The sequence below is a fragment of the Temnothorax nylanderi genome, unplaced genomic scaffold (genome assembly GCF_030848795.1).
Source record: "Temnothorax nylanderi isolate EJ_2023f unplaced genomic scaffold, tnyl_v1.0 TNYL_tig0114_pilon, whole genome shotgun sequence".
NCBI classification, from domain to species: Eukaryota; Metazoa; Arthropoda; class Insecta; order Hymenoptera; family Formicidae; genus Temnothorax; species Temnothorax nylanderi.
The window spans coordinates 481,918-508,009 of NW_027249176.1; the positions used below are offsets into that span (position 1 = coordinate 481,918).

Sequence of the window (26,092 nt, forward strand, 5' to 3'; positions counted from 1 at the left end):
GATCCTGGAAGGCACAATCGGTGCACAGTACGTCTTATTTGAAATTGTGTTGCTCTAATTCTCTAATACATGTGGATGATAAAGTACCTTAGACAATATATTATCATTTTTTATGTACATATATGCAAAATGTATTTCGAATAAACATTTAATCTTTTCAAGGCAATGCAGTTGCTTATAATGTTACTTAATAAGACTTTTTAAAAATGTGCAATATGTGTATGTAAAATATGGAAGCTTATCATGTATACGATAAATTTTTTTGCTCTCATATTGAAGCAACGGAATATCAATATATTATATAATTTTTACATGAAATAATTAAAATCGCATTGTATCTCAAACGATACCGGAGACGCCATTTTACGGCGAAGAAGGAATCCACGACTTATGTCTTCTTCTCCACACTCTCGCGCATACGAGTACATCTGGAGGGTGGGTCAACTCTGCAGAGGCAGCATGAGATGGCACACGGGATGGGAAGCGGAGGGGGAGAATGGGGTGTATGTGGAGGCGCGCACACACACATACTAGGGGAGGGTACACCTCGGCCGCCCCCGAGCTGCGCAGAAGTTCCTTCCTTCCGCTTGATCGACATCGATTCCAAGATGGCGGCCGGTCGGTGGTGCGCTCACGGCATACATATCGGCCCATTCTGCGAGCCACCCCGCCCTTAGGGGGACCCCTTTTACTTCTACGATCCACCCTCTCTCCGCCACCCTCCATCCTGACGTGCTCGTCCACATCGTAGAGTGAGATCGTCCTAGGGACGTCAGAGGGTGGGGGCTGGGAGGTATAGTCGGCTCACGAGATGTCCGGGCCGATATCGGAATCGCATTAGAACGCCGCGCCACTTTCGCCCCCGGGAACACCGAACTACCCTCCTTCACATCCGCCAGCTCCGCGCTCGCTTCTCCACGCCCGTCGCTCCGTGACTCCTTTTTCCTTCGGCTGGCTCCAGAAATATCGGAGGAGCCTCACGACCACGCCTGTCGACCCACCGACGTGCCTCGGGCCCGAAATACCGTCTACTTATACGCTGAGTATAGAATATTCCTTCGTTTTTTCCTTCAGAAGCTTCATAAAGTTTCCAGTAGCTTAGACTTAACATTTCGCCTTTCGTGAGGCTGTAAGTCATTTTACGCTATACGCTTCGTGACGAATGGATCTCAAAGGTTTAATACTGGAAATACTTAATAAAATAAAGTTACGCAATTGTAAAATTAATCGTGCACTTTTATATCGGTATATTCGTTATATCGTAAAAGTGAGAAAGAGAAAAAGTATTATCGATTAAAATTTTTTAAATTCAATATTTAATCAAAATTTGTGCGTTTAAAATATAAATTATTTTTTAGGTGTTTTCAATTTTCTACATCAAAAAGAAACTTTGTGCTATTACAAGAAATGTATATAAGAAAAAATATGGAGTTGATGTAAAAACTTTAGTTCTATAAATTTACAAATTTAAATATGTCTCTATTGCATTTATATCTTCAATATGTTATTATAGCTATATAAAGATGATAGCGCATATATAGTATGTAATAAGCACTAGATAATTAAATATATAAGTAAGCACAATCGATTTAATTTGTTACAAAAGATAATATAATCTTGAAAATATTAAAGTATACCTACCAACATCGATGTTAATACTTTGGTAAAGTATTATATCAATTGTTACTTACAACACTTACGAAACAAAATGCCAAGTAAAGCTATGTACTTAACTTTTTTTTAAATTGAAACCATGATTTCCATCATATTATCGATATCTAGTAAATGGATACACTGATCGATTGATTGTGAAACTGCTTCGGTGAGATCTTGCGTAACGCTATCGATTTCTCCGATTGTGAGAACCGCAGCGATTGACGTTTGAATTGTGATCGATCGGAAATATATGGCTGCGTTAGGTGGATTTTGACAAGGATAACTGAACACGGATGAAACAAGAGCAAGAACAAGAGCATAATGGGCTTCAATAAGTATAAAATTTCTTGCTTGCACAGGGAAATGAGGTCCCGCATTGCCTGTCGCTCAAATATTCTTATCGAGCCAGTGCACGCCGCTCGTTAAGGATGCTCGTTCAATTTCGTATGCTCACGCTCAGGAGGACAACGATTGAGAAGGGCAGCCCGGCGTATCCCGGCTCTGCAGGGGGATGGGCTCGTCGTGATAGACGCGGAGGAAGAGAGTGACTCGAAAGCAAAGCCGATTAGGATTCTACCTCGAGATCGAAATTTCACCTCCGCCTTCGGCGGATCTGGAATTTTCATTCCGCCGTATCTCCCACGCGTAGCGAATTCCACGTTTTCCCTCCCGATATACGGACCATGCGAAATGGGTCGCCGCGGCGGGAAGGAGGGCCGGAATTGAAAAGACGGGCGCGACGTGCGAGACACTGAAAAATTTCAGGGAAGTAATCCCTGAAATAACGGCACAGTCCACGCCCGATAAATCCGAAAGGTAGTCACAATCGCGAGCTAGTAGGAGGATCCCCTTGGATATATACATACTTTCTTTTCCGGGCACACGCGTGCGTATCACGCACGTGTGCGCGAGGAGGCGAGGAAAGCGGCGAGGAGGGTTGGGAGGGAACGTGTCTACGTAGGAAAAGAAGGTGGATGGCTGGAGGGTAAGGCGGAAGCGAGGCATAGTCGGAGAAGTGGGGCTGGGAAGAAGACGAGGACGAGCGCGAGGGAGAGAACGGAAGATTGATCTGCCGCGCGCTCTCGTACCTCCGATACGCGTTTTATTCCGTTCATCCTCCAACCACCTCGCACGATATCCAGCCTTCCTCCCACGAAGGGCTCTCGCAATTGCCCTTCGCCGCGGCGCGACGCGGCGCTCCGAAAAGGGACGCGCCGGATAATCGTGTAAACCGTCGCACCTGCGGGGTCGAGGATCGCGTAAACATATTTGTAACTTCCTCCGGTCTTTCCGCGCGGTGAGAGGTAGTGACAACTCGGTGTCGGTAGTAGTACTCTCCTGAAAATTTAAATGATCCAGGGTTTAGGTGCGCGAATATGTCCTAAATTATTCACGCGACAGCCAGACTTCACAAGCCCAGAAAGCCGGATTCAATCGAGGTGTTCTTTATCATTGTAATCGTGGGTTTTAAGAAAAACCGCTGTTAGGCACCGCGTCAGATTGAATTTGTGGCATATACCCTGCGTACTGCAAACAGATTTTTAGCGTATCTTTAAATAAATTAATAATAATTATGAATAGAATATGTACGCTTTTGCGTGAATCGCAAATTATTATTCAAATGAATTATGGAGAGAAATGAGATTATTACAATATATTTAAATATAAATTACATTAAAAATATGATTTATTCTGTAGCGATGTGTCCTAAGCGAGTTTTTTTATATTGCCTGACGATTTCTAAAAAAGACTCTTTCTTTTTTTGCATTTAAAAAGATTAACATAGTCATTACCGAAAGTTTGTTGTCTAAATCGTGCATAAACGGGAGGTGTTGTAAATGCAAAGATAATGGATCGGCTTTTGCGAGCCGCGCGATTGGACAGGATCATAAATTGACCTCGGTAGCGCTGGTGGATTGCGTTCAGGAATATTTAACATAAAATTGAATTTCGTTATAACGAGGAACGATCGCGTTGCTTGGATGAGGGAGGAGATGCTTACGGCGTGCAAGAAATCGACTCTTGAAATTATTGCCCGTGGATGGGCAGAAGGGCGAACGACGACGGTGGCGGTGGCGGCGGTGGCGGATTTCTACGCGTCATTACGTGAGGATCGAGTCATGAAAATCGGCGAATCGAGCGGCGATTATTCAAACGAAACCTTTAACAAGATTCCCGCCAATCAGCTGCCGTAATGATCCTCGACCGCCAAAGAGAAGTTTCCCTCCTTTCCCTGCTTGCGTTTGCCGCAAAACGACGATGGGGTGGCATAAGGAAAGGGTAAGAGAGAAGGGTCTTCTCGTCTTTTCACGAATAACATCGGATTATAGTTCTAGACGATAATCTCCGTGAATTCCGATATTTTATTGTTCGATACTAGGACAATAAAGGATATCGCAAGGACAGTAAAGGAAAAAAGATATCTGTGCTTTACAAAAATAAAGCAAGGTATAATTGTATTTTAATCGAAATTGATTATTAATTTGATCGTAATTGCTTATGCGAGTTATGTTCATAAATAGATATCACAAATAAGTAGATGTTATGGAAATTCATGTTCTTATGATAGACGTCTAATTAATCTATTATAAAATTATAATCTTATGACGTATACATGTATCTATATGATTTTATATACGTTCATGATTTAAATAATTTGTACATTAAAAGAATCGTTGTTAGTAGAATAAATTAAGATTCTTTTAAAATGTAAATTTGGATTTTTTGCGAATATTTCCAATAGAAGTTTGTAAGTTTTTAAATAGTATTAATTTTTTTATACTGTTGGGTTTGATCAGTATCATTTCTGTCTACTGTTTTCTTTCTTTCTTTCATTATTATTGTTTATAATAAAATCAAAATATAATCTCAATCTAATAATTGTATTAGGATCAGAGTTGCAACCAAAAATTTTCCGAAGTAGTTTCCTATTGTCAAGACATCTGGCAACGACGCATTGTTGATCCTATACTTATCCAACGTTAATGTTAAAACGAATTGGAACAACTTTTCGCGCGATAAAGATCAAGCAACTTCTAACTCTGCGTTTTGAAGCCCGTCGAGCGAGGCAACTTTGAGGTGGATTTCTCATTACGTGAAACCTACACAAACCTACACAAACGCTTGTACACGCACGCGTTTCCATTGCTGACTGCCGTTGATACTCGATCGTGCGCCGCGCGTCGCGGCGCGCGGCGTAGCGCGGCGGGTGTAGAGCTGAGGGCGGTGAACGAATAAGGGGCGGAAAAGTGCGAGACGGAGGAAGAGGAAATGGCGAGCGGAGGAGGTCGGGTAGTTTCGAAAATTCCCATCGCAGTCTGGAGTTGCGCGCCCGGCTTTTCCGACGCCTCTTCCCGTTCGCCTCTTCCATTTCCTCTCGTATTCTTCCTTCTCCTTTTTTCCCACCCGCCGCGCCCGCCCGACCTCCGCGTACCCTCTCACCGCGTGCCCCCTCCCCCACCCGCACAACTCTCTCGCCGCCGATCCGCCCGTCCGCCTGCACTCCGCGGGCTCTCACCCCGTTTTACCCGGGCGAGCGCAAATTTATTCCGTCGACTCGGCGACGGCGGCAGGCGGAATCGCAGTACTTTATACTCGTCGAGAATCGATAGACAGCCGCGCACGGATATGGAAGCACTATATTTTCCCTCGTCGCACCTCCATGTCGTTCTCTCGGAAGCCTTGTTGTCAATAAAGAGAGCACTTTCCTGGCACGGACTTTCATTATTTCTTTCCTTACCCACGGCCATCGACCATCCCGCGCAACAACTGGACGTCTTCTGATATCTGCGATTTTCGAAGTTGCCCATTTTTACTTGCAACGTGCAAAATATTTAACAAGTAATTGCAATTTGTTTGTGTGATAGATATAGATTCAAGTAAGAATATGTCATCAGTTACTATATATGAATTCATGTATGAAAGCATATGAAAAGTTTTGTTTGTCGACAATTAGAAAAATATGTCCTTATAAACATGTATGCTACTTTTTAATCTTTCATCGCTGTTCTAACTGTATGGCTACCATTTTCATTAATGTAAATTGCAAATCTGAATCGACTAACATGATGTAAAACATACTTCCGCTATAAAGCGTTAAATGTGCAATCCTTTCCTCTATTTCTGCCTCTCGATGCTCACTAAAACGTGAATACGCTGATCTCTTTTCATCACTTTCATCTTTCAACATTCTCCGTACCGTAAATATGGAGAAGATGAAATCTCCATCTCGGCCGTAGACGGTTATCCGCAACGGTGGTTAAAGAAAGCGAAGAAGAAAGTCAGATTTTTAGGGACTTGCCCGGTGCACAGCCGCAGGGTAACTTGGCAAAGCAACTTTTGGAAGCTTCTTCCTATCGTGAAAAACGTTACGGAGTCGTAGGCAGCGGTGGTTGAGAGGAGGACGGGATGAGAGAAAGGGAGAAGATTTAGAAGGTGGTAGGGACCCCGAGTTGGAATCAAAGGAGCCCAAAGAGCTTTCCCAAGCTTTTCCCTCGCCCGGCTAGATTGAACTTCTTTTCCGCTCAGGAGTTTTCCTATTACTCCAAATTTTCAGACGCGGCAAAGCCGTCGCGGCCATGACGGTTTACATGCACATAATGTAAGCGGTTTTTTACGCGAGTATGTACAACTTGACGGCTTGGACAGAACCCGCGCAAGCTGACCACGTTAATTAATATTATCATGCTAGCTCGCGTGTAAAGTTTTCGTGCGAAATAGTCCAATTTAGAAAATTGCGATGAATATATTTTCAAAACGAGATATTTTCTTTTACACTTCTGCATAACAAAATATTTCTCTTAAAAGACAAAGAGAAACAGAACACCATAAATATATTGTTAGGACAAAGATGAATAATTGTTTATTTTCAAATTTATATTTATAAAAGAAGCATAATGATAATCTTGGGATATTTATCGAATATTATAATTAACGAATATGCTATAATAATGTCTAGAGGTATGCTTTTCATGTTATATTAATTATAGATTCCATTTTTGAATCTCAAAGAGCAAAGTGAACGTTAGTATTAAATTAAAATAATAATTAACGATCAATTATAATGTTAGATACATGATCCAAAAATTATTAAAAAAAATTTTTTTTTAATATTAAAAGAATATATCTTTTCCGTATAAGAACGAATTATGTCTCTGGCTTCGAGGCGTGAGATAGCATAACGATGCGTTAAAGGCGTCTCATTAGTACCTCCACTTTAAAGCAAGGTTCCCCTACCCGTGCATTCTCTCTCTCACCCTTGACTGAGCCGCCTAAGTAAAAATCAATAATTCCTTTATCGTACAAATTAACGTTAAGCATATTCCACCCTCGTACACGGAGCCTACTGGCGATGTTACACCGTTTCCTGCGGCCCTGTCCTGCATAATATCACGAATCGCGTCGACACTGTCCTCTTACCACGCCTATTTCCTTAGTACATTTTTTTCGTGATCTTTTCTTAAATGTTCAAAGTTTCGTTGTTAATATTTGGTAGTGGCACTGAAATTGACGAACTATTTCCGCAAATATTTATTCCAAAGCGCGAAAAATCGAAGTAATAATTATAGAGAAAAAACAATTGATATATGTGTATTGCTATAATATATCTACAAAATATATAAATAATCTAACATATTGAAAAAATATATGTTAAAAATATATAATATATTATATATTAAGAATGGAGGCACAAAATATTTTAAAAAGTAGTCATTTTTAACATTTATGATTATTAGGTTGCATCTTCTTCTTTATCAATTTTCTTTTATCACTATCTTGCACTACTCTTCAAATTTGAATCAGAAGATACGAAAGAAACGGAAGTTGACTGGGATAAAAGCTTATAATTTAAACCAGGACACACATTTGATTTTAACTATAGTTTATTAATGTAATAAGTAATATGGAATCATTACTCATGATTTTTATTGATTTACATTCTATAAATTATACCTCTAATTTTCTAATTTCTATTTATTCTTAATTATCTATAATATAATTTATTAACAGCTCTATTAATAACGTTATAGTGTCTGTGAAATGTAATTATTTTGAAATAATCTCGTTTGTTATCCTTATATGTATAAATTAGTGCTGCTGATTCTTTAAGTACATTTAATTCATCGAGCCCAAGCACATCTATATGGCAATGCTATTATCACCACGCACAGCCGCATATGAAATCGATATAACCACTTAAATTAATTTGTTTGCATCAGATATAGCTTCGTCGGCATCGCAACGGTGTGCTCGAATATCCGATTCGTTAAGTCAATCGTAATGGCTGGCTATACCGACGGGTGTTTTAGTGTTAACTTATCGAGTTTTATTTAAGCGATTTCGGGAGGGGGAGGAAACGTTGCTGGGAACGAAGACATAAAAATTCCACCCACTCGTCACGCCTTGACGAATAACACGAGATGCACGACGATAAAGTTTTAACTGCCGGCTAACACACCAGGCGACTCGCGCTATCCGCATCTTATCGTACATTGCAGCCCTGGACGTAGAAAACAAATGTGCCATGCTGCTATAACGCATTCTCAAATACACTACAATTTGGAATAAACCTTTGCTGAGGAAACCATTGACTTTCTGCTAATTTTTTAATTCCAATTACAAAATAGGAATGAAATTAGTCATTACTAATAATACAAAAAAAACCGTTAATTATATTCTGTTTTTAGATGTATTAATATCTGTATTAGTGTAAAATTATATATCTATTAGACATAAAATGGTTACTTTATAGTAGAAATTATTCTTATAAATCTCAAAACGTACAATATATGATTTCGTGGAACTTTTTATTGAGAGTATACTTTTATTTGTAGATAGGTGTTAAGTAGACTCTCAAATTATAATATTATACACTGTAAGTAGATACTTACATAAATTAATGTCTTTTATGAGTTGTACTAACGTATCTTTATCTTTCTGTTGCAGGTAGGTGTGGTTTGAGCCATGTAGGATATTCGCCCAACGCCGTTCGCCATGTTCTCCAAAATTCAGCGGATAATGCCGCATCACGTGTCTCGCGACCTTGACTTTCCACTGGCATCGAAACGTTAAGAGGTTTACCTTGGTAAACCCTGGTATCTCGGGATACCACTCGGGGTCTCGGTCGAGGGATTAAGACGGGGTTGTTGAGCAGGACGACACGGAGGGACGACAGAGATTGGGTGAGAGGGAGGGAGGGAGAGGGACTGGGCGCGAGAATGAGAAAGGGAAAGGCGACTGTTGTAACCGTACGCCTGTATAATTGATTGAATCTAATGAGTTAAAGAGGATGCTACGGTATCGATGGCGAAAATTAAAGAGTTCTGGGTCATGAAGACGGCGATAGCCTCGGGACAGAGAAAGTACGGAACTTAGGTACTCGTTTCCCCCCGCGCACCCCTCCGGCATCTCATTCGGCGTCGTCCACGTCGACGCCGGTATGGGAGGAAGCGCTGATTGTAAATTAGTTAAAGGAGATGCTTCATTAGGCGACGCTGCCTTGGTTCTTGAGGCTGCAGTCTCCTCCGCGTTTAGCTGTTTTTAAAGGGGCTCGCAGCATAATAACCGATCCGTGCAGACTGGCCGATCGGTTAAGTATAGTGATCGTATAGTTATAAGATGAGATAAGAGGAGCGTACTTTATCAGAGAAATTATTTGCTATGTTGGCCGCTGCGTGATTATGGGTTCCTACGTTAATTCTTATTCTTGGAAAGATGAAGTCGCGGCGGAATAAGAATAATATATAAATGGTGTAAGAGAATACATATATATATTTAAGAATATATCTGTATACAATATATTTTCATTTTCTCAGTTAATAACTGAATTTTATATTCTTCATATAAAATTAGAATGTCACTCTTCCTCATCTTACGTAACACCATATTTAATGCAGAGCCATATACTTGCGGACCTGTCTAACTACTTCAAACATATACAGTTATTGGTATTGAAATATATAAGTAATTATATATAACATACTTAAACCATTATATTAATTATAATTACCAACGTGTGATTTTCACACGACCAATTACTTGCAAGGAAGTAGCTTGCAAGATAGATAATTAAATCTGGAGTTAATAAGGCTATCATTAATTCGAAAGTTTATAGATTGGTTGAAGTAATGACTGTCTATAATTTTCGTTTGACATTTAAACGTCGAAACTTGCTTAAGAAAAGTCCGTGTACATGTTGCGTATAGAAGTGAATTATCGAAAGCACATACTCTCTCGTTTCTTTTTCGAGCCCTCTATACGTTTCTCTCATTTATGCGATATTACTTTTTGGAAGACTTGCGGACTTTGCGCGTTGTCTCCGGCCGGCGTCTTTTCAATTTGCAAAGAGATGAAAAAAGTGGCGCGAGCCGAGGTAGGTGGATAGCAAGACGGTTTAAAGTAGCGAACAGAGGAGCGCGACGTGCGTCCGAAGACGCGCGGCGGAGACACGCGAGAGACAACGCAGTGTCTTTCGCATCCCCTAGGGAAATTATTGACAGTCAGCGAGGAAATGACGTCGTAAATACCACGCTGAGGCAAAGCCACCGGCCGCGCCGATCTCTTTTCCTTCGCTCCGCTCTCTTCTCTTCGCCTTCTTCGCGCTGTCGTCTTCCTCCACTTCCTTCCCTCGCATACAATTTCGCGACGTTGTTTTTAGCGGCCGTGGTTCCGCAGCGCAGGGTGGAAAAATACACGCGTCGGACTAAGCGTCTATTTATAGACTCCGTAACACGGCGGAACAGCGGGCAATACTAAGAGCAAACTGCACCCGTCTGTGCTTAAGTTGCGTTAAGATACAATAGCGGTCTCTTCGATGAAGCACGGGTTTATTTCTTTGCTGATGTCGATGTCGCTAGCGAGAACAAATTTCTTGTAAATAATCCTCGATATTCCTGGTTTCGAAAGTACAAACGTTAAATGATTGCATTGGTGATACTTGATTTACATTTGCAACTAGTTGTGACTTTTATTAATATATACTTCCATTATATTGTAATTATTAATTAGTATATAATATTACGTCGTTTTATGGAATCAACCTGCATTTCTGCATATTATTTCTATGCACTTTCTTTACGAGATATTATATCATATTTTAAAAAAGGCAATTTTTAAATTTACGGTTATATATAGTTAATAATTATTCTTTAGTTTATGTAATATAAAAAATATATAAGTTAATAAAAATTAAATTTTCTCGTTAATATTTTCACTAATAATATCATATTTATATATTAAACGATTGCCCAATTTCTGCAAGCCGCGACCTCGAGCCAAGCATGCCGGATTAATAAGAGAAAATCCATCTGACGCCGTGGCTTTAAAGCGTGTAATTATCGTGAAATGATTAACTGCCGCTGGGGCGTAAACCAGCTCCGGCATATTCGCGTGGAGAGAACGTCCGAAATCCTGACGTCGTTGTTCGCGCTGAGAATATTGCAACTGATGTTCTCTTCGGTCTCTCCGTTATCCCGAGCTTCCTCGCCACGTGGTGGAGGAGGAACGCATTATTCGCGAAAACGATCCTTCCTTTCGCCCGGCGACTACGGAGAAAGAGGAGTTTCTCCACGCGAGAGAAAACACCGAAGGCGATGGCGTGGGAGAGGGCAACAAGGGGGGTGGACGACAGTGGTCGTCGCAGCACGTTAGACAGAGTAGACGGAGGGGTGGTAGCGACTGGTGCGCAGGCCAAGAAGCAGCGCGAGAGTGGTGGATAGAGACGAAGAGGCGACTGCGGAACCCGGTGGCGGTCGCGGTAAGAGACGAAGGTCGGAGCGAGCTGCGAGATCCACAGGCTCTAAGGGTAGTTATTATAATAAATTTGTCGGGGGTTTAAGAAGCGGAAACAATTCAGAACTGCGAGCGACTCTAAGGATGTGCTTATCGTTGCTTTTATTCAAATGGACGTGGAAGGCGACGAGCTGCAACGGACGCGATCTGTATATCTGTGTCCTTTTTCTATTCTCACGGCCTCCTCTGCATTTTTACGGTGTTCTCCTTTGAGTTTCGTTGGTGTTCTCTCGGTTTTCCGAAGTGGCTAACGGAGGCGTGAATATGGTTTAACAGTGTTAGAGCATTGGTCTTCTGTTACCGTTTCATTCTCAAATTGCATACGTAAACGCAAAATCGATCGTCTTTATTTATTAAACAAACGTCCTCTTCAACGTTTTACAGAAATCTATTTCCTATTATCGTCATAAATAACTCCAGAATACATTTAATATCTAATAATCTGCAATTATAGAAGATGCGTAAAATAATCGTAATATTTTTTTGAATATTGATTTTTGCCGAATCAGTCGTTCGTTTTTTTTAACGAAATTTTGATAGGACATTTTTCGTTGTGCTTATATTATAATGAAATTCTTTTAGGGAAGAAAGTATATGGTAAACTATATATTGCTTTCTTTTCAAACATCTCAAAACTGGCATGATACATTAAAATACCTGAGATAACATAGCAAGGGGATAAGAAAAACGAAAATGCCTCGTTTAAAAAATTCACGAGAGAGGCTAAGGCTAGATAGTGGCCAGCTCGGCGATAAGCGAGAACTATAAGCGCACTCTGACACGCGTACCGCGCGATTTCTATACGTCTTTTTGAGTCCGCGTTAATGGCTGCGCTCACGTGAGAATAAGAGGCAATGAAATCCGAGACGTTAAAGTTTTAAGCGCGCTGACTTATAGGAGAGAGGAAAAAAAGGGTACAGACAGATTATCCCCGCGGACCACCCTGATTCACGATTCTGTTTACGACATTCCTGGCAGCGGGTCCGATCATTACGGGGAACGAAGAAGGACATTCGTGTGTCTTTTCGAGGGTAGCTCGAAATAAAAACGCCTCCCGAAGCGACGTACGAAGGCGAGAGACCTATGCGCGCGATGTGTCGCCGAGGACACAAGGCGAATATCGCTCGGCAGAGGTTTTGTCTCGTGTTGCATCTTTTTAAGAGCGCGTTCGATATAGTTTAGGGCCGTAATAAAGGCGGGCCCGGGCGCTTCGATTTACGGCTTAATTAAAAACTTCGGGCGCGGGCCCGAGACACACCAAACGAAAACTCGTCGGGAAGCGGTCGTTGGTTCCTTAAAGTCCTTTAAATACGAGCCAGGCGTATCCGGAGCTTCTTTATGGGGAATTCACGGGTGGATTTTTTTGACCGATAAACAGCCCTTCGCGCTCGGCCACCAGCGGAAGTTGTCACGTTTTCGTTGCTTTCGTAACGATCTCGCCCGGAGTTTCGCCTTCGGATATTAAAAGCTGGCCGCGAGGTTTTTGTAACTCGAGATCATATAACGAAGATGAGTGTAATGCAAAGCATGATAATTGGACATTTCAGGAGATTCGTGAAAAATTAAGAGTCGTCGAGCGCATCTTAAATGTGTATATTAATTTTTCATTCATACATATATTTGTCCCTTCTACGTTTGCAATGCGAGCCTCTCAAAAGTTTATCTTTTTATAATACCTAGATATATCCTAATGACTTGTATTTTATTAAAAATACAGATATATCTCTATATGTTTCGTACACAATATATAAGTATAAATATTTTTCATGCTTTATACGGGATTATATTTTGATAGCATAAATATTTCTCAGCTCGTTTGTCACGGAGCCGTCAGCGCGAAAATAATAAAATGCGTACGTGCGCCAGCGTACGCACCCTTTCTTACCCTAAGCTTTCTTAATTTTCTTCTTGTAGTCGGCGAAGCGCGGGGAAATATTTTTCTTGAGAGAAGACACGGTCGTCTCCGTGACGTGGCGCCCGTAAAATCTTTATACACCCACAAAAGCCGTACCGCGCGTATGTATACCCGCAAGCCGTGCACACAGATAACGGGTCGCGTCTCGTGGCTGGTTTTCCGCATAATCCCACGCGACATAATATGGGGGTTTATCTCGTGGAATCATGGTGGCTTAACGGGATGGTTCCCTCCCTCGTGCAGACCGCGGGTTCCTCCAAGGCAAATCCACCCCCGTGGAAGACAACGTCGCACACCCTTGAACCCTCTAGGCCACGTATACACACATTTCCGCCTCCGCGTATATACGTCTCCAATTTCTCCTTCTACCCATCTCTCTCCCTGATCCCGACGCGACGATGCCGCGGGATTTGCCGTGTCCTTCCAGAAACTTGACAGGACCAGGAAGTCCCGAGGCTCCTAGCGAAAAATATTACCTTGTCCGACGAAAGATGGAGAAAAATGAAAGGTTTCGTGGATATCGATGGTACAATCTATGCTGAAATATCGCCCGCAGCACTACGATGATGCATAACATCCGGATATATTGAACAGATAAAAAAAATTAACTATCTAGAATATTATGATTATTATTATATATTAAGTCTGTTACTAATTTGCTTAAAATATTCACTTTATTACGAAAGATATTCTGATTATTAGGCATTTTTTTAGTAGAATTTTTTTGTAAAATTATCTATCTACATACGTTTGTAAATTTATGGTATTGAGATAGTTTTTTATACAAAATTTCTCTTGTTAGAAAGCTCAATAGGCAACACACACAAACCAAGTAATAAGAGACTGTTGTCCGAAATTTTTCAACACAAAGCGTCTTAATCGAGCACGCGTGCTCAAGTTCGTGAAATTGGTGGATGGGCGCGTCCCTCGTGCCTTTCGGCAACGAAGCGAAGGGTGGGAAACGGGAGTGGGAAAAATTCGGTCGCGCGAGAAAGCGGGGGCACAATGCTCCACAGAATGCTAGCGCCATCGGGAAAAGTTCGGCGAACGGAAACGGCGAGGGTGGAATTGTGTGTACGCGAATTGAGAGGGAATAGGAAGGGGGTGCTGCTGTTATTGATTCTAATGACATTTTCGCGCCGAAGGCTACGGCGAGGGTGTAATTGATATCCTAGGACACGAGGTGCGCTCATGTCGCTAGAGGGTCGATTCTTCTTGACGGTAACAGCTTCGGTCTTTCTTGTCAATCTTTTATGTATTCCTTGACGTGAGATGTGTATCGTATGATTAATGTCCAGCATTATACGGAGACGTAACGCTATTCTTAGTGTTGTAATGAAATGGAACGTCTTGCAATAAAAATCCTTTAAACAGCGGCAATTTAAAATGTTCTTTTGAGTTACCGAGATCATGTTGTCTGCATTTCGATATATAAGCAATATGTATTTATCGCGTAATAAAGGGTTCCTATTAAGCGCGCTCTTTCAGGCTTCTGTTTTTCATCGGTGCAGCAAACGTGATCAACAGTGATGTCCTTCGCGGTAAGGACATCATGGCTTTATGTATCGCTTCCGACGTATATATATATATCTCGTGCGACATCGCAAATTGATACAATCATAGGCGCGTGATACGTCGTATGATTATGTGGACACGGGTTAATAGTATACCTTGCCCACAGAGAGCTATGAGGGTCATTAATTCAGACGCCACAGCGCGGTAAGGGCCGCTTCATTTATTTCATTTCCAGTCTCCGTTCTATGCCTGCTTTTTGTCTCGTTTTAGTGCACATCGTACAAATACAGCGATCGTTAAATAACGTATCTTATTCGGTGCAGCGAGCTGCGCACAGTTGGACAGCGTCGGTGATACCGGTGGGTACAAAGTGGTTTTGCGGTGACTTACGAGCCACGCGCCACAGTATTTTGACTTCGGGATTATGGTAGCTATTACTCTGTGCGGGTATAAATTATTTTATTTTAATAGTAACGCGCCGCGCGATATAAATTTCTGACCTTAAAATCAACAGAAACGCCGTATAAACTCGAGGGTCGTTAAATAACTACTTTACTCGCGACCACTGCTTGAACAAACGCAATACGAAATTACGTTAACATAGCAGTGTTGGGAGTAGTATATCTTATTCTGCGAATTGCGGAAATTATTAATTCAAATTAATTGAAATAATTAATTTGAAGTAATGTGAATTGTTTTCGATTTTAAATTGCTCATTGCACAACATCTTTTTGATTTAATGAGCGGCACTAACTATAACCACGAAATCAGATATCGAATCAGCAATTGCGAATAAATCTAACAATCGTGCAATTATTAGGTACGATATAATAATAAAAATTATATTATTTTTTCTATATACATGTAACAAAATTTAACGGTTGCGATGTCATTGTGATTAATATGCGAAATAATTGCTATTATTAGAATAACTATTTGATGCTGTGAATGATCTAGCCGTTCTGCGACTAAAAATAAGACGTTTGCTTTAAACTTGGAAGCATGCGTTAAAAAATTCTACTTACAGTTACTTACAATATAAGTAACTGAAGAGCTGTTTGAAAATTGCCTACCAGCGAGTATATAATACAGGATCGAGAAGCTCTCAGGAAAGCACCCATTAATCGATCTGTCATTAGTGTAGCTATTAAAGCGTTACGAGTTAATTAATTGGTTACTGGCCCCTCCGATGATTGAGAAAATAATGAAGCAAATAGTTTCACCATTTTCCAGTTAACAGCGTAATCGAGTCTCATGCATATTTATGGTTTTCTTAATATAATATATTACTCACGTCTATGTATTTAAAGCAATCATTAACTGATTACAGGAGTATATCAACGTACTTATTAATGACGAGGAAAATGTTTAAAGAACGGTTTTGATATCAGAGTTATTTTCTTTACTTCGAAAAATATTTTTTTTTCTCTTTTCAACGTCTTCTCTATCTTATAATAATCCTGCACAATTCCTTTTTACACACCTCGGAAAAATAAAGCTTATGTCACAGTAATTTTCTTTATCGATGAAGAATCTATATTTATCTTTTATTCTATAATGTATTAACACATTAATAAATTTGCCAGTTATAGTCAAGAAAGTTTATTCATTATTGTATTTTATTCACTGGCAAAGAAAATCTCCTATTTGTTGTTAAAAAAATATAAAATTTTTTAGTAGATAAATATTTATAAAATAAATTTTAATTATTGCATTTAGATTACATACAAAGCGGACAGTAATCAAATTAGTTTCTTGCAATTGCTCTCCAAACACGCGAATCAGAACATTACGTATCACTGCAAAAATAGTGTGGCTTACTTCGATTACGAGAAAAAGACGTACAGAAAGGGCCTGAAGTTTTTGGCTTGGAACGACGTTGAATTAACACCACGAGGCAATCAGCGTCTTAGATATGAAATGATAATGGATGAATGTAGGGTAAGTCAATTTACAATACAACAATGTCTTCGATTTGATTTAACATAGCTTTTTTAAGAGTAAATTGTACATTGTCTATTATGTAACATTAATTAAAATGATAATATATAATATCACATGTTATCATTTTAATTAATTTTATAAAATGTACGTCGATAAAATAAGTAAATTTAAGACCATATAAAATAACTAATAACTTTCAAAAAAAAAAAAAAGATGCCAACAGTACGCGGTGTTCCCAAACGGTCACCCATTTAAGTACTAACCACGCTCAATGCCGCTTGACTTAAGTGATCGGACGAGAACTTGTAGGTTTGGCGTGATTTGACCGTTGACGAAAGTATCTTTCTTAGGAAGAGAAGATACACTTCTTCATCAACTTTCCTGGTTATTATTATAATAATTATATATTGTAATAAATATAACATGAAAATTGTTATTTCATGTTACATTGTCATGTTACATTTATTATTACAATATATAATTATTATACAATCAATAATAATACATTTATTATAATATAGATAAACACACCGAACATACAAGTTCTCGTTCTATAACCAGGAAAGTTGAAGAAGTGTATCTTTCCTTTCTAAGAAAAATACTTTCGTCAACGGTCAAATCACGCCAAACCTACAAGTTCTCGTCCGATCACTTAAGTCAAGCGGCATTGAGCGTGGTTAGTACTTAAATGGGTGACCGTTTGGGAACACCGCGTACTGTTGGCATCTTTTTTTTTTTTTTTTTTGAAAGTTATTAGTTATTTTATATGGTCTTAAATTTACTTATTTTATATCGTTATAATTTTTAAATTTTACATGTCATTTCTAACTTTATAAATAATTATAGTTATTTAATAATTGGCTAAATTTGACTTAAATTATATCAAAATACAGACGTTTGTTTAAATTTCACAACACTAAATATACGTTAAAAAAATAGAATACACACACACACATACATACTAGGCAATAAAACATTATGTTGCTTTACATGTGTTTTGTATTCGTAGTTCCATCAAGACCGCTGGGGTAAAACTATCGTCTCATATGAAACGGATAAACCCGTAAGACTTCCCATCTTAGACGTGGCTTTGCGAGATATCGGGAAACCCGAACAGAGTTTCTCCATTGAGATCGGTGCAGCGTGTTACGATTAAGACAAAGTACGACATTGCGATTGTTATCTCATGCCTACAACACCGCCGTCTTCCATTGTATAATCCTAAAAAAAGAATTGTCTTCCAATTTTAAGGAGATAACTGTATATTAATTTTATCTCAAGTGGCAATTAAAATGTGAAACGTAATTAAACATTACTTTACAAGTGGCAATTAAACATTACTTAACTTAATCTGTAATAATTTTACGTCGCTATTTTTTACTCAAATTTTCAAGTAGTGAAAATAATTTAGGAATATTTAATAAAATTATCTTTAAGTTAATTATAGTATCTTTTCTTTCTAGGATACACGCAAAGTTAAATTAAAAAAAAAATGCAATTTGAAGAAATGTATCACTCGGATATTTTCTATACTATTATATACCAACTAGCTGGTTACCCGGGCTTCGCCCCGAAGGACATATGTAATAAGACACGCAAATAGTCTTTCTCTCTCTCTCTCTCTCTCTCTCTCTCTCTCTCTCTCTCTCTCTCTCTCTCTCTCTCTCTCTCTCTCTCTCTCTCTCTCTCTTTCTCTCTCTATCTATCTCTCTCTCTCTCTCTCTAAAATGCTATAAATTGAAAAATATTACTTTTTTATCGACTGAAATTCAATTCCGTCGTATACAATTCTTTGAGATTCACTCAATTATTTCCTAAAAAATTGGAAAAATTTCGTAACCGATTTCCAAAAAGATACCGGTTCCCAAAAAGATCGGTAACAAAAAATTATACAGTTTATAGCACTCCCCAGGAAATTCTACCCCTGTTTTATATACAATTCTTTAACATTCGATCAATTATTTTCCGAAAAATTCGAAAAACTTCTGATACCGCTTTCCAAAAAGATCGGTAACGAAAAATTATACACTTTATGGCATTCCCCGGGAAATTCTACCCCTGTTTTATATACAATTCTTTAAGATTCGGTCAATTATTTCTCGAAAAATTAGAAGAATTAAAAAAACCGGTTTCCAGAAAATCGGCAACGAAAAACTATACACATCATGGCACTCCCCGGGAAATTCTACCCCTATTTCATATACTTTTGGTAAAAATTCGGTCCACTAACGAATGAGTAGTAGATATCTCATCGGCCTAAGAGATATTAACGAATCCGTGTAAATAGATTTTAACCCTTTTCACCCCGTTAGGAGTCGAATTTCTAAAAATCCCTTCTTAGTAGGTGCTTACGTCATGAGAGGAATACACTCTTCAAATTTCATGTTTCTAGGTTCAGGGGTTTGGGCTGGGCGTTGATGAGTCAGTCAGTCAGTCAGTCAGTCAGGACATTTGTCTTTGTATATATAGATTCGAAAGTCCTGAGATCCAATCCGCAAAATAGAAATAATTCAGAATCGTACATTCATAGTACTGACCTATTGGAACTTGCTGGGGTGTAAGAAATTACTCAGTTTCTCTCTCTCCTTCTCTCTCTTTTTTTTTTCCAGAAAATATTGAGTAAATCTATATATCTATCTATTTACCTACACATTGTTCTCAAAAACTAATAAATTATAGAACAATAAAAAATATGCAATATATAATTAATAACGATGACTTTTAGTTGGGGTGTAAAAATCATCTCATGTGACTGTTTATGCAAAAAAAAATGCGGTAATCGTTTCCGGGTTAACAATATAAATTCGATTCTAATTTAGAAACAGCATCGGGATTTTTGCAAATGTCGCAAATGACCTATACTCAACATTAATCATATTTAGCGTTATTTATCTTCATACCTGATGTTTTCCCGAGTTGATCTAGGGAAATATCCGCGTTCGTCTCTTTGCATTCACAAACGTGTATATAAATACCGAATAAATCTCGCGCTCGTTAAGGGACATGCATTGCGCCACCGCAAATTGTCCTCGCCCACTCAGGAATCGAACGAGACTTTCGATTACGTGTCCCATAGTACGGTATCTCGGGGGCCAAAGGAGATCCGCGAGAGCCATTAATTCGCGTCCACGGCAGCTACGTAAATGGACGCAGCGCCGGTTTCCGACGACGTTTCTATGGAAGCACATGTGCACGCGCGAGTCGTCGTAGTCGTGGTCGTGGTCGTCGTCGTTGCGGTCATCGCCGTCACCATCGTCGTCGTCGTCGTCGTCGTCGTCGTCGTCGTCGTCGTAGTCTTTTGGCGTCCGCAGCGATATTTTCTTTTCGCAAGTCGAAGCGTAGCTTGTGCCCGCACGCGGTGCCGCTATTCGCGCGATGTCGCGCGGAAACTGCGGCTTTGTATGCATATATGTAAACGCGTTTACCTGCAAGAATTGCCGGGCATTGTGCCGCGCGCGGGTTCCACCGCGGACGATGCGGCGGACCATTCTTCAGGGTGGGTAGGGAAACAACGTCGGGCCCGCCGAACGCGTGTTCACGCACACGGGCGCGCGCGGGGCTCGGCCGGCCGGTCTCGCGGCGCATGAATGCGGCGTTAAGCAAAACGCAACGTGACGGCTATTAATCTCGACGATGGGCGATGTTTAATCCAAGAAAGTGGTCGGAGTGTTTCAAAGCGGCGGAAGGATCGTTTGATTGTGAGAAATCGTGGGATGGTTAGCGAGCGTGCCGTGCTCTCACGCGCCGCGTCGTGAATCTACCGCACGTTCGCTTGTGGTTGTAATTTGTCGTAAGATCGATTGGCGTAAGAGCACGAAGACATATGAAACAAATAGGAAAGTCATTATACATGTTATAATATATATTAATACACATTATAATACAATCTTTTTCAATCTATTCTTTCAAGTTTCGATCTTAAACAAATTTATCTTGAGTTACAAGATCTATATGTTATCTGTTAGCTTAACTCGATAATCTATTAATTATCGAGATTAAGTGTGGAAGAATACGATCAAAAGAGGTGGGATTGCCCAGTTCTTTCACCGAGATTAGTTTCTATCACGAACATGTTCCCCGATATTAGCGATTTTATTTCCGCGAAATCACCGCCTATGATCTCGGCGGTAGGCTGCAAGTCATTATTGCGACTCATTGTCGACACTGACGAAGGTGCTGAAACGGGTTATGACAGATCCGTCCATTAAGTCCAGACACCGGAAGAATAAGAGCCGCCAGATGACGATGATGATGACGCCGGTGAAAGCTCAGGATGATAGTGCCGTGGCACCACGCCGTGCCCCGCAGGGTACCGCCTCGATGTCCCGTTGAGAACCGACAATTCGAATACCACGTAGGGTTTCCAACGTTGTAGATTCTCAACGAGAGAGAGAGAGAGCGTATACGCGTGTTCCACGCGTGTCGTTCTCGTGATTCAGCCGCGTAGGTGAGGCTAAAAATTTAAACCGCCAACGAACGGCGACCCGTTCTTTCGTAGGTTTTTTCCTCCGAAGCGTCGCCGCGCTGCGTGAGATCATCAATTGACCCTTTCGTTACTAAATGGGAAATAAGCAAGCACCAAAGCTATATAAGATAGCTATAAAATACAACAAAACTAAAAAATGCGCTGAACGTCTGTGTCGTTGCAAGAAATTATGAAAAAGAAAGAGTGATACACTGTGAGACTACGTTGCTATTAATATAGCATTCGAAAAAATTTTTGCGGCTTCTTTTTATCTTATTCTATGTATATTCAGAAAGAGAAAATATATTTTTCCTATTTCAAATAGACTTTATGCGTTCTTTGTCACTACAGTTTCATATCTGTTATTAATTTGCAGCTGTGTTGTCTTTATTTATAGGGTTTTCCGCTTCTTCCTTTTCTGTTTATAATGACGGCAGTATTAATTTACAAATTCAAGAGTAACATGCTGAATTGAATATACGGAAAGGGTTTGCCTTAACGCTTCGTTGTACACTGTAATCTTCGGTAACCCGTCAGCCCCTATGATACTTTAATTCCAGACGTTGCACGGAGGTTTCTCTACGCTAATGATATCTCTAATTGTTACTGCCTCATAGACTGTCATCTGGTAACTAATAATCCGTCTATCATCTGGTGTGCATTATCTATTTTTATGAATTGCTTATAATATATGTTGTTGAGTTTATTAATGTGATTATAACGGTCCAGAACGACGATTTTATATTAACGCACGCTTTTAATTTTTAGTTACAGTGCAATTTCTTTGGAGTTTCTTTTACAGTTTATCGCTTTTTCTTAATGACTGTGTATTATTTTCCTACATCGGACGTCATGTACCACGTCAAGAGGTAACGTCACGTATGTCATCGATGTAGCAATCCATAAGTCGCATGTGAGACCAATTCCGTTTGCATCCTTTGTACGTACAGATACGAGACGTATATACGTGGATGTGTGCTTTTTTTTTATACGCGCACGCATATACGAGAAAGGACTATAAATATATATATCGTCGTCAGAGAGTGGTGCGTCAGGTGGCCCCGTTATCCGTTTCCCACGGGCTTTATTATATCATTCGATCACAATGCACACCGAAACGTCTAAGGATCGAGAAGCGGCTTGCACCTGCAGCCGGCTGCAGCCTGGAGAGTCCGCGTCGTAAAATAACAGCTCCTACCACGCCACAATGATGGCGCGGTGCGGCGATTGAAGATACATACGTGTCTCATTGCGATGCCTCGTCGCGATAGCCGATAGACGTTCCAGAATGTCAGACCACTTTGTTTCTGAAACGAATAAAGCGGCCTCGACGTCACCAAAGCGAAGCACAAGGCGTTGCGTGTACGGAAGAGTCAATTATAATCGTGTAAGCGTCGGGCAATTGCGCGATGGCTTCTTACATTCGCCAGCTTACGAATTATTCACGGCGCAATGCTGTTCAGAGTGTTATCGGGAATGTACAGATAATTATTGCACAGTTGTTCTCTTACGTGTGAATATGGTGATTGCTCGATATTTCAAGTACCTAGCTCGATATTGAATGACTTATGCTATACAAGATGAAACAGAAGTTTTTTATAATTTTAATCCATATTCTCTCCTTCTTCCACTCTCTTTTTCTCTCTTTCTCTATCTATCTATCTATCTATCTCTCTGTATAAAATGGCATTAATAAATTTTTAATCAGGGATATTGTCTACAACAAAGCCGTTAAAAAATATTAAAAGTGAATTTCTTTAATTTAATTTATATAATATTGTAATGAGTTTTTATTTCAAACATTTTTTCACTCTAACAAAAAGATATTTTAACCCAAGTTTCTTTGTTTAACCCTAATATTTATTCTTAACGCTTGAGTGCTTATTCTAATTTTTACTGTGAAACTAATAATAAAATCAGAATAAAATTTATCATCTCTTTTCCTCATTTTCGTCATTTTTTCGTCTTAAAACTGGAAATTCAAATGGGAGAACGAGAATTATATAGATATAGGTATGATAAGTCATTTATTCACGGAAAATATACATAAATTGCAGTATATGTTATCTTCGTAGACTTTTAACAAGTTGAAGTAACAGATTAATTCAAAGATAAGTAATTTCTGCAACTGTCACATCCTATCTGTTTGCAGAAAAACCTGCAATTTGACGTTTTACAAGCGCGGGAAGCGTTTATCCCATTACCGGTCTGTTACGACGCGTTATCGATTTCACCGATAACGAAAGAGGACAGTGTATACACGTACGCGTGTAAATACGGTGAGATGATCGCGGCGGACGCCAGCGAATAAATCGTCCTATAGCCCTTGAGGGCTGTTTTGTAAAGGCGTAGGATCGTCGCTACTAAACGTGTACCCAGCGCTAGCAATTTATCAAGTTCTTGCTACGCTCGCATTAATAATGGGATTTATCAGGCAATATCGATCGATCTTCCGCGACCGGTGAAACTTATATCATCATGATCTGCACTCACCTGAACCGGTTGTCGTGCCTGTGCACGTCGGCCGCGACGCGACGATTCTACCTGAGATTTATCACTAGCTCTCGGGGACCGCGGTCATTTGTCACAAGTGCAAATTTGAATCCACACGAAATTGCGATGCTCACGTTATCGACACGTTATTATCGATCGATTTTCCGCGAAACGGTTGCAGCGCAACAGTGTAGTCGCTACAACCTACAACGTCCATTATCGGGCATGTTTGCACCATCGTTCGCGACCGCCTTTTTAAAGTCGCTCATTTTTAAGCTTCTCCCGATAATGATTTCGTTGAACGATTTCGTTTTAATGGAATACACGGATGTCTTCTTAACGACCCTGTTAATTTAATTCTACTTCTTTGAAACAATATTACATGTTTTGTTATCAAGATTAAGCAGAATCAAGAGGAAAGCTGCATAGACTAGAAAAATCTTGTACTAAGGTATTTATAATACGACAACTGTTCTTAAGCAAGATGTGATGTTTAAAAACAGGTAATTAATTTCATGTTTTTGGATTTATGCGCCAATGATTAACGTCATTTGCAATTATTATTGAGAAAGCGTAATTTCACGTATCAAAGAAATAATTTCTGCGACACCTGTCCGCCTCCTGTTTATAATGCATCGACAAGTTATGAAATTAGTGCATATATTATGCGCGTGTTAGCTATCTTTTGCTTCTGACGACACTCACAAATTGCACAGTCAGTAGAAGGGTAGTTGATCAGCCTTATGGCCTTATTCGATATCATTCTTGTCATATTTCTTTTATCGTGAACACATTTTTATTCTTTATGACACGCGATACATCATGCCTTTAAGTACATGACAAGCTGATGTTTGTGATAATTTGCGTTTCATACAACGTACTGAATTTCGAAGAATTGTTAACAATTGTGATTGACGCAATAAGAATATATCTGGCAAGTAAAATACACATTAGGCTAAAGTACTATTTTAACATCGGTATCAGCTTTTATGATAGCTATTAATTATGGCAATTCTAGCGTGAATAGTTTCGCGTGTGCTTGAATAACATTGTAGGTCGATAAAGTAAATCGAGGATCCTATAGTTCTCATTGCCGAATAAATCCCCCCGATTGCGTTTTCAAGCGAGATTTTACGCTTGAAACCGGAATTTTCACTTTCGATCGGCTTTGGATATTGCGGTATTGTATAAGTACCGTTCGTTTTTTGCAATGCGTGCAAATTATATAACTGCAAAGAAACCGCCGCTTGTCAGCGTGTAGGCTGACCATCGATATACCTCTTTCATCGCCGACAGGTTTTCATTCAGCCGACACGACACGCGATTGCACCGAGACGAAGTGAAACCGCTGTTCTTAAACCGCCGCGCCGCGGCCTTCGCGGCTGTCTCCGCCGCCGATGGGAATTTTTCGCAGCTCTTCCTCCAGCGGCTCCCACCGACCGCCACCGGAACTGGGTCAGCCTGTGACCGAAATTTAAATAATAACCGACCGTTCCTATCATTTTCAGGGCAATTGCGCATTATGTAAACCAGGAGTGACGCACGCGTATATATCTCCACGAACGCGAGGAAGCGGCGGCGGCTGCATCAGCGACGATGTTACACGGCGCTTAAAGGTCGATTTACATGGCCCAAAGTGCGGTAATTTAGTCGTGGACACGTAACAACAGCTGCTGCCGCTTCTCCGTGTCCGTGCCGCTGTCGTCAACGATCCGCAGTTTCTGCAACATGAACATTCCCTCGCGCTCGTCGACCACGCGTAACAATCCCATGAATATTTTTTTTTATCTTAATAGCCGGTTTGAATCATCGGACAATTATAGACCTCGCCTAGTTGATATACGTGATGAGTAATTTATGTACAGAAATGAGCTTTTGGTTTCTAACACATTGGTCTAACAATTCTAATACATTGACGCTGCATAAATAGGATGTAAATTTATCCTTTAATGCCGGATGAATCGAGGCGATTGCTTTTGTATTTTTTAAATAGCCCCCCGTCAATCCTATGTTTTATATAAATATGTTTTGTACGTAAATGTATCAACGACTATCGCTCCCGTTCCTGCCAGCGTTATTATTCATCCATGTGGGCCAGCTTTCGCCGTTCCCACACTTAGAGTTCCGTGGTCATTCTTCTTCTTCGTTTCTTCCGTCGGTCGTCTTCGCGTTTGCAACCCTGCAATCTATCTGCGGGCCCCACGCCACGCTAATTCTAGGGCTCCGAAATGCATCTTGGCGGAATCGTACAAGGCCAAACGGTCAGGTTTTAGGATGTAACCGTACGGCTGGAGCGGCAGTTGTCTGCATAGCAA

The 26,092-nt window shown here is 40.2% G+C and overlaps 1 protein-coding gene and 2 pseudogenes across 1 annotated transcript in view; 2 read left to right on the forward strand and 1 right to left on the reverse strand.

Annotated features, from left to right (window-relative positions):
- The window catches only part of Mesr6 (misexpression suppressor of ras 6), a 199,316-nt gene extending 183,005 nt beyond the window's left edge, over positions 1 to 16,311 (forward strand). The window contains exon 4 of the mRNA XM_071712755.1: positions 8,602 to 16,311. Coding sequence (XP_071568856.1) covers positions 8,602 to 8,605 — 4 coding nt within the window. The 3' untranslated portion in view covers positions 8,606 to 16,311. The remainder of the gene's footprint in view (positions 1 to 8,601) is intronic.
- A 722-nt stretch (positions 16,312 to 17,033) lies between these two features.
- LOC139776222 (5S ribosomal RNA) lies at positions 17,034 to 17,152 on the reverse strand (annotated as a pseudogene).
- A 273-nt stretch (positions 17,153 to 17,425) lies between these two features.
- On the forward strand, positions 17,426 to 17,544 carry LOC139776223 (5S ribosomal RNA; annotated as a pseudogene).
- The last annotated feature ends 8,548 nt before the right edge of the window (positions 17,545 to 26,092 follow it).